This window comes from Malaclemys terrapin, chromosome 1, assembly GCF_027887155.1.
Source record: "Malaclemys terrapin pileata isolate rMalTer1 chromosome 1, rMalTer1.hap1, whole genome shotgun sequence".
In the NCBI taxonomy this organism is placed as follows: domain Eukaryota; kingdom Metazoa; phylum Chordata; order Testudines; family Emydidae; genus Malaclemys; species Malaclemys terrapin.
The window spans coordinates 216063287-216073445 of NC_071505.1; the positions used below are offsets into that span (position 1 = coordinate 216063287).

Consider the following 10159-nt stretch of genomic DNA (forward strand, 5'->3'; position numbering starts at 1 on the left):
ACTGCACAATGATTGTGCATGGAGGGCAGCAAGTGGGCACCGATGCGCCCACAGCAACTTTCACTTAGAGACTCCTTCACACCTTCAGCTGGCCCTAATGAACTGTGGAGTAACATTACCTAATGTACAATAAGGAGATAGCAGCATAGCCATGAGATGAATTACTCTTACGTATCCCAGCATACGAGATGGCGACTGACAAAACGTTAACGTTCTGCTTTTAATAGATTCCCATCAACTGAGTCGCTCCACTTCACCGCATTTGCACCATTCAAAGCTGTCTATCAGGTGAGCGCTGCGACCTGCACTGAGCAAACAATTAAAAGGAAACTCTCCTGGAGAACGCATTCATACTATCTTTGTTCTAGCAAGTAAATAACCAGGGCTAGGTTGGTGCTGTTTGGCTGCTAAACCACAAGCCGGACTGGGTGAGGGTGGGGCTGGAGAAGCTCTGCATACGTGGGAATTCTGGGGATCTCTGCTTGTCTCAGGTACAGTATTTCCAGGGGTGCTGGAGAAAGCTATGCCAGAGCAGAGCCTGCAGTGCCTTTGCAACAAGCTGCACTCTCCATTTTGCTGGCCAGCTTGGAGGGAAGGAGCAAGGCCCCACTTTAGCAGCAGCAACACTCAGAAAAAACATCTTTCCTGGTCCTTGCACTCAGGGCAGCAGCTTTGGCTGGTTCATACACGGGGGAGCATGGTAAAGAATAGTTTCTTGTGTCTTCTCCCCATCCTTGCATATCTATGCAAGGCCAGCCATAATCTGATCCTTACAATATAAAAATCATAAAATAGGCAAATCTATGCAAGAAATGTCCACACACACACACACACACACACATAAAAAAAAAAAAAAAAAAAAAAAAAGAATCAGATTTTGTTGAGCCAGAGCAGTGTTTGAGGGGCATCGTTATATTTTATATTAATGTTTGCTTCCAATAATTCCTTCCCTCAGTTCAAGGACATTTCAGAACTAGTCAACAGGTTTTGGATACACTCCAGGCTCTTCCCCTTCCCTCCCCCAGAAATCAAAGTCCCATCTTTCATGTGTGGAAACAGATAGCTAATTGACTCTCCCACATGATCTCCATCACAAAGAATTTAAGTAACCACAGTCTTTTTTACCTTCACTTCCCAGCTCCCAGACAATCTATTTTATAAATAAATCACACCAGAAGGGGGAAAGGAGGTAGAACCAAGAGCAAGATGTTAAAAGGACACACAAAGACCACAGAGTTTTACCCACATTATTAAACTATAAAGATTCTCAAATAGACACCAGCTACAGGCTGTATGAAAACATATACTCAAGTTATCAAGCCAGATCCTCATTCGGTATAAAATCACATATACATTTAAGTCCCCTCACACCAGTTTTACATGTGTGTCACATCACTGACCTTAATGAAGTTATCCTGTTTATACTAGCTGAGACCCTCATTCAATATCTCTAATTAACATATAGGGCCTGTTCTCCGTTCACAACAGTGTAAGTCAGGAGTAGCTCCATTAATTCCACTAAAGTCTACAGAGTTACCCAGGTGTATGACTGGCATGAGATGAGAATCCAGCTCCTAATATTTTTAATATACATCAGTCTCTCTCATCAGAAGGGCTCTTCAATTAGCAATAAGACCCCAAAACAGCCATATTCCTCTGCTATTTAGGAGTTATTGAATTTTCACTGGTAAAGTGTTTGGGTAAAATCCTAGCACCATTGAAGTCAATGGGAGTTTTTCCATTGACTTCAATGGTTACATATGACACAATGTGAGTCAAGGTGGCAACCCCAGATTCCAAAGCATAAGATCACGGCAGACGTGCTTTTGTAAGAGTCGTTGGTATTAGTTTCTACCCATTGCTTAAAATAGATTTAAAAAACCTTCCACCTGACTCTACATATTTTTCTCTATTTCAGAAACTAAGTTGCATCATTAGTTTGTAAACAAAGACAATTACTTTTCTTTTTGAATGACTGTGCGCAGTCTAATGTTATTGTAAGGCACGGAAACTCTTACCCCGTGGTTTTCCTCTTCCATTTTTTAATTGTTCCAACGCTAGCAAAAAACAAACAGGCAAACCAACATTTCAGTTCTCCAAATCCCACAGTCCCCGCTCATTTGACATCAGCCCTCCAATCCTATAAAAAGCAGAGCAGTGGGGGGAACTCTCCTGCTTTCCCACACCACAAGAGAAATCAACTGAAATACATAATGTTGAATCATGTTGCATTAATTGAAGAACTGCACTCAAGAATGCCATAGAGAAAAGTCTTCTAAAAAAATAAGACAGAGTCCTGTGGCACCTTATAGACCAGGAGTAGGCAACCTATGGCACACATGCCAAAGGCAGCACGCGAGCTGATTTTCAGTGGCTCACACTACCCAGGTCCTGGCCACAGGTCCGGGGGGCTCTACATCTTAATTTAATTTTAAATGAAGCTTCTTACACATTTTAAAAACCTTATTTACTTTACATACAATAATAGTTTAGTTATATATTATAGACTTATAGAAAGAGACCTTCTAAAAATGTTAAAATGTATTACCGGCACACAAAACCTTAAATTAGAGTGAATAAATGAAGACTCGGCACAGCCCTTCTGAAAGGTTGCTGACCCCTGTTATAGACTAACAGACGTATTGGAGCATATAGGTCTGTTAGTCTATAAGGTGCCACAGGACTCTGTCGCTTTTTACTAATCCAGACTAGCACGGCTACCCCTCTGATAATTAAAAAAATAAGGTAACTGATAAAGAGACAGAAATCTTGTCCATTTCCAGAAGGACAAAGAACTGTGCTCTATTATTCACAGTTTTTGCGTGTGAGAGAAAGACATTATATTGAAGGCATTGGTTATCACATCCAATGCACAATTTTTCTTTCCAAGTTTTTCTATGGGCCCCAGACTGAGTTTCTAGTTCATATGATTTAAATAAAATAAAAAGAGAGAGAGAGAGTCATTGAGGCTCTGTTCTACCTCACATACCTTAAATTGCAACAATGTGCTTTTCCTAAAGCACAAAGAAACAAAACATAAAACCCTACATTCAGATGTTTCAGGTTTGTCTTGAACTCAGAAAAGCATTGGAGTACAGAATTAAGGACAGCTGAAAATCTATTCTTTATCGTGGCTACTGGTATTGGAAGCAATACAAGACACAGGATGGTCATCCATTCGTTATCTCCTATCATGCCTCAGCACAATAGGAAGAGCACAGAAAGGAGTTGCAATCTAACTAAATTCATTTGTCTCAACCTCACAAAAGGCAAAATATAGCTATTATTTGTTGCTTTTTCAATGGTTTAAAAGGATGCACCCAAAGTTATTTTAAAGAAACCCCCATCCTTAAAGAGGCTGGGGTTTCTGATGAAGCAAACCATATCAGTTCTGAAGCTCTCTAGGACAACTTCATTTAGGGGATTCTTTACAGATTCCATTTCAGCAGTAATTGGGACTTCAACATAATAAAATGAGGAGACACTATCATCATCTTCACTTCAGATCTAAATAAAAGGTATTGTAAAAAAAACAATGGTGGTGTTGTGGGGGAAGGAGCATGCAGATCATCACTGTGGATTAAACATGTCATTGCAGTGCTGGAAACCCATACTCAGCAGCATTCCACCAACACATGGGAAAAGAATGAAAATGACAAAAAGCAAAAGTGAAACTAACCAGTCAATTTCCAGTGACCAAGCCAAGTTAAATGTAATAAATAAACTGCATAAGCATATGTCAGAAATGACTCAGTAAATTTGCAAGTAAAGAATTTAAGATATTATTTTTATCTTGATACTGTCCCTTTAAAGGAAAAAATACCAAAGTAGTGAAGAAACTCCTTGTAGCACTCTAGAGCTGCTCCTAGGAACTTGTGAAAAGCATAGTAACACAAGGCGTTCCTTTGTTCCTTAGTAGCTAAAGCACTAAACCTGGCTATATAGCAAAACGCAGAAGGAAAAAGCGAGGCACTACTCTCGTAGATTAAACTTGTAAAAGATGTTCAATTTTCAATCAAATATTTATGCTTTTTAAAAAAATAAAAACTCAGCAATTACAGAATTCTCAGAGATCACAGGACTTTAAAACTCTACTGCCTACTCAACGCTGGTTACTAGTAAACCTTCCCTGGCCAGTAGGGTGGCCTACATCATCAATTTCTGCAAAATTTAAGCTTTCCTTTAAAAAGTGTTACATCTGTAGCCCTTGTGATTATGAAGTAACTTTTCCAGATATGAACAGATGCCTTGCTGCTTTCCTGAATCTGCAGACAGATCTTGTGCTTCTACTGATGCTCACAGCTTTCTCAATAAACAACACAGTAAAACTAATAAGATTCTCAGCAGTTTCATTGCTATTATTCAGAAAGCTGTAGGCAATAAGAAGACTGTCAGGAACTGTGTCACTATCACCTTGCTTTTGTTTTGGAAAACTCTAGCAGCAGCAGCAGCAATTTTTGGTGCAGTAGGACAAAAAAAATTGAGAGCGACAGAAGGGTAGAGAATAGCCAACTTTGGAATGGCAGGGAAGGAAAAGAGAAAGCTCTTTCCTGTCTTCCACCAGTAGGGTGGGATAGGATTCAAACTTCTTAGACCCCTATTAACCAGAGACATACATGAAAGATGGAAAGTTAACCAGGATCCAGGAACTGGACTATGATAGGAATCCTAGTAGTGAAGTGGGGGTGTTGGGGTGGGGAGAAAGGGATAATCTTTCCCTTGAACCTAGAGGTTGGCAGAAGGGCATCATTTCTAGTTTATTCCTCTAGCTAACAGGTCCTTGGTAAATTTCCCAATCCCCATTTCTAAGCAGAAGTGAGAGGAAAATTGCAGCTGCACAGCAAAAAAGCTCAAGCTAAATTTAAAAACAAAAATCCCAACAATCCTGAGGTCTTTATTAGTCAGATAACAATGACCCTGAGACAAAGACGTTAAGGCCCAAAGAAGATTGCAGAACTGGGGATATGCATTATTATAAAAGCCAACAAAATGTCACTTCTAATATAGTCCTTGAAATTTTCTGCTGTGTCTTTCGATCCCTAGTCAAATATTTTATGACAAGAATGTATAAATCTTCAAGTTTAAAAATGTTTCTTTCTGTAATACTTATATACAGTGCTATTATACACTAGTTTTAAGAGACTTTTCCCTTTACAGCACCATTCATCTTTTTGATTCCTCAACAGTGGTAACCTGACTTGTCAATATATTGGGTCAAATGACTACCTGATATAGTTATTGACTTCAATAGGAATACTCCAGAGATGGATTTGGCCCATTATCTAGAGGTCTTCATAATGAAATCTGGCTGGTCCATTAGGAAAGAGAGAAAAAGGTCCTGAAACTTCACTGCTCAATGTTTTGAACACCTCTGCCAGCAGCCTAATAATAGGACAGTATTATTCTCAAATCATTGTGCTGCGATTAGCGGTGTTATTACACCAAGTGTTTGTACAATAGCAAGACAGACTAATACTTTTAAACATAACAGTCTTTTAAAAGTGTACTTGATCTGCGATTCTAATACCATATTGCACAGCATCTCAGCAAATATGGCCAACACCCTGATATACTAAAAGTACTGGGCCAAATTCAACCTTGGTATTACTCCATTGATTTCAATGGAGTTGAGCCAAATTCATCCATTGAGTTGAGTGAAATAATATCAAGGATGAGTTTGGTCCACCGTGTTTAAAAACCAATTGCTTATTGCCTATAGTACTAATGAATGAGGAAGGGTCTGTGGATGGAAAAACTGGACGTGCTATCTTCATGCACTGTAGGATGGGATGTGTGCTTTAATGTGTAATGTGAATTAGTCTATGAACCATACAGGATATACAGGGGGAGTGGAGGGAAGATATGTGGTACTAGTACATGAATATGGAGAGGTGGGACGTAGGTATGAGTAGCTGTGTCGATGGTGACACAGTATATACATATGAGAAGTAAGGACATTGTCCCTGGGATCCTCCAGAAAAGCATTCACATGATCTAGTCATCCAGGGGATCTCTACAGCTTCACTATCCAGGTGTGGGTGTGTATGAATGGGGAAGTGAGGAGAGAGAATCAGCAAAGTCTTTCCCTTCCAAAAAAGCTAAACATTTCGCTCCTAGCACTATTAAAATGTGGGTAAAAAGCCACATTCTGCTTTTTATCAACACTTGGGTAAATCCAGACACTCTAATGAAGGTCATGGAGTTACACTAATGTAACATCAGTGTGTCATACTGTAATTTGCATACAAACTGCATAAATGCAATCCATGGGGGAGGGAAGAGAGGGTGAAAAAAACCCTGACAGGGCTAGATCCGGCTCTCACACTACTATAAATCTAGAGTAATTCCTCTGATCTCAATGTAGTTACTGTGGGTTTATACTGGTATAAATGAGAGCAGAGTGTGGCCCAAAGAGGTTTAGTTTCCTCACTTGGTCCCCTCCTTTCATCACACAATCCTCTTTCACACCACACATTTCTAATCAAAGCAAAAAAACCACCCTAGTTATACATTAGTACTCACTGTGAAACAGAAAACCTTCTCTCAACATCATGGGCCAGATCCTCAACTGGTGTATAGCAGCATAAATCCACTGAAGTCAGTATGGTGCTACACTGATTTACTCCAGCTGGAGCATAGAATCATAGAATATCAGGGTTGGAAGGGACCTCAAGAGGTCATCTAGTCCAACCCCCTGCTCAAAGCAGGATCAATTCCCAACTAAATCATCCCAGCCAGGGCTTTGTAGCTGAGCATCTCATCCTAAATATCTGTTTTGAACACCTATGGCAGGCTTCTGTTCACCATCACTGCAAAAAGTTCATTGACTCAAAAGGGGGCTAATTCCAACTTTACACAGGAGTGAGAGAGAGGAACAATCAGACAACGAATTTTAAAATGTCATGTTCATTTCCAAATATCTTTTTTAAAGACTGACAATATTTCAGACTCATTTAGCCCATATAAACTGGAGTAACTTCACTGAACTTGGTGCAGCTGCTCTGGATTCATACTGGAATAACAGAGCAAAATCTATCCCCGTGTTTCTCGCTGAGAAGTGCTCTTATACAGATAGCAAGAGAAGAAAAGCACTCAATGTATTTTACTGTGTTAGTTCAGAGTTTAAGACAGAAATCTTACCTAAGAAAAATACATATTCACACATATTTGGGAAATGTACGCATCACTAAGAGTCTGAAATGGTTATATTCAATCGTTGTTAACGTAAGCCACATTCTGAAGATATTAACAGCTGTTAGAAGTACAGAGCCTATCGCTGCTTTTGACTGGAGAGGAAGCAGGATTAAAGCACTCATTGCTAATAACAACAGTATAATATTGCCTTGACCACAACAGATCTAATTTTTTTCAGGATTCCTCAGGGTTGCTCTTCAAAACAAAAGTCACTCCTCAAACTTCATGACTTCATGGCCCTGAAAACTGCCCACATTTATCATTTTTATTATTTCTACTTAAGGGCTTAGAATTTTAAGCAGGATGTCAGGAATATTCTTAAGGATAAGGGAAATTTTCACTGGCGGGGGGAGGGGATAAATGAAGGTTGGGGTTGGAAAAGTATCAGAAATTCCTGGAAAAAAATCCCCTGGGCATCTTTGTATAAATCCTGCATTATCTCCTCTGTCATAAGAACAGCCATACTGGGTCAGACCAATCATCCATCTAGCCCAGTATCCTGTCTTCTGACAGTGGTCAGTACCAGATGCTTCAGACGGAATGAACAAAACAGGGCAATTATCAAGTGATCCATGCTCTGTGGTCCAGTCCCACCATGTGGCAGTCAGAGGTTCAGGGAACCCAGAACATGGGACTGCATCCCTGACCATCTTGGCTAATAGCCATTGATGGACCTATCCTCCATTAACTTATCTAATTCTGTTTTGAACCCAGTTATCGTTTTGGCCTTCGCAACATCCCCTGTCAAATCCTTCGCTGTTGACTATGCAGTCCCAGAAATCCTAGTCAGGAAGCTTCTTATGTAAGCCAGAAACCACTGACATCATCTTTCTTGTTATTGAAATGGTCTGGCTGCACACACTGCGCCCAGGAACATACTGATCCGCATTGGTTTGTTTATAAATTCACTCGGAAACAACTTGGTTGGGGAGCTGTCTCTTTGACACTGATCAATATCAGCAAATCAAGTGAGTCTGCCTGACCTGAACGCTGGGGAAAGTACAAGCCTGACGAATTCACGCATTTTCATCCCCGCAGTGCTAAAAGCAAGGCTCTTTCCCCCTCCCCGGCCCCCTCTTTTTGCCACACACCTTCCAACCCCTTGAACAGGTATTTACTCATCATGAGGAATTCAAGAGAAGCGTAACCCAACTCCAGCTGGTGCTTGCAGTCACATAGTCAATGCCTGGCAGCACCGCAAGCGGCCGGGTCTCATTTATTCTAGGCAGCTACTCCTGAGCGAGGCGGGGATGGCGAGCCCAGGGCTAGGATGGGTGAGGAGGCGATTGGTAGATCATCCCATACCACCCACCAGGTTGAACAGGAAACCGCGCTCCCGAGCCAAACAGATGCTCTCGCCCTTGAAATCAGCGGTCCATTTCAGAACCTCCAAACTTTACAGCCAGGTCACCTGCCGTCCCCCCCTCCCAGCAGATCCAGCCTGCAAATACCCGTCGCCTCTGCCCCTAGACGGGGGTAGGGACTTCGGGCCATTTCGCAAAGCGGCTGGTTTCTTTTCGGGCGGCGATGCAGCCAGGAGGAGTAGGGCGAAGCTGGGATGAGGGTCTAGGAAATGCGTGCGCCCCCCGCGCCCCACCGATTCATTCAGCTTCACAGCTCAGCAAGTCCGTCCTGGTTTCATTTGTTAAAGCACCAACTTTTCTCGCCCAAACCCTCTCCCCCCTTCCAGGCGCCCCGGACAGAGCCCATCTCCTCCGGCTGCCCCCCGGCTTCACTTCCAGGCGATCACACACCCACAGAGCCCCCCCCCCCACAAGGCTTAGCGCCCCCCGGGGGGGGCGAGGCGCGGCTGGCTACTCACGCACTGCCTCCTGCTTGGGGTCCAGGCTGCGCAGCACCCCTTGCACACCGCTGATCTTGCCGTGCAGCGCCCGCACCCTGCGCTGGGCCAGCTGCAGCTCCGTCTCGATCTCCTGGAAGAGGGTGCAGGCGTGCCGGGCCACGTCGGACAGCTGCCGGAGGATCCGGGCCAGGGCCCCGTTACTGACCGAGCAGAGATCCAGCATCGTCAGCACCGCCGCAGCCTCCTTCCCCTCCGCGGGCACCACGGCGGCAGCCTCCTCCGGCTCGGGCTGCGGGTGCGGCTGGTCCCGGGGCTCGGGGCAGCCCAAACTCTCCTCCAGCAGCGAGGCGGCCGGCTGCTGCCGGCACAGCCACTGGGGCTCCACGATCCGCTTGGCGAAGGGCATCGCCGCTCCCGGGGCTCGCCGGCCAGCCACGCACACACACGCGCGGATCGCGGCAGCGCTCTGCCCTCCCCAGCCCCCGCCGCCCAGCGAGCCCCGCACGCCGGGCTGCTGCGCTCTCCCGAGTCCGCTTTCACTTGCTAACAGCCGGCACCGGCCGGCCAGGCGTCCCCCATGGTGCGCGCCACGGGCGGCGTCCTCTGCCTGCGAGCGGCTCCCTCAGCTGGGGGAAGTCACCGGCGCCCAGCCCCGCTCTCAGCTCCTCTGAGCATCAGCTGCCCTGGCGGTGAGCTCCCCGCCTCGCTCGCACACGGCGCTGGCCGCTCCGAGAGGTGGGGGATTGCAACAGGACGGGCGGAAAACCCGGAGAGCGGAATCGGCCGAAAGCCTGGGGGAGGAGGCGGGAGGGGCGAGGTGGAGGAGAGACTGACATCGCCCCTCTCCACCACAGGGAGTCACTGCAGGCGCCCCAGGCTGGGGGCAGGCGGGAGCGCGGCCAATGCCTCCAGGGGAAGGGGATTTTTACTAGCGGGGGGGAGGCCGGGCTGGGACCGATTTCCAGCTTGGCAGCAGGTCGGAAAACATCCGTTTGAAGATGTGTGCGGGGAGGGGGAAGGAAAGCTCCTGAAGTCTCCCAAGGCAGGAGTGTGTGTGAGTGAGGCACAACGGAAAAATAAAACCCTCTGGCGTGTCCTTTGTTGCTGGGGCCCCTTTAAAAATGGACCTGACACTGACTAGAGAGATGTTTTTAGTGAGTG

General features: G+C 44.9%; 1 protein-coding gene across 1 annotated transcript in view; it reads right to left on the reverse strand.

Annotated features, from left to right (window-relative positions):
- Window positions 1-9702, reverse strand: part of NHS (NHS actin remodeling regulator) — a 351391-nt gene extending 341689 nt beyond the window's left edge. The window contains exon 1 of the mRNA XM_054006889.1: window positions 9017-9702. Coding sequence (XP_053862864.1) covers window positions 9017-9404 — 388 coding nt within the window. The 5' untranslated portion in view covers window positions 9405-9702. The remainder of the gene's footprint in view (window positions 1-9016) is intronic.
- Between the last annotated feature and the right edge of the window lie 457 nt (window positions 9703-10159).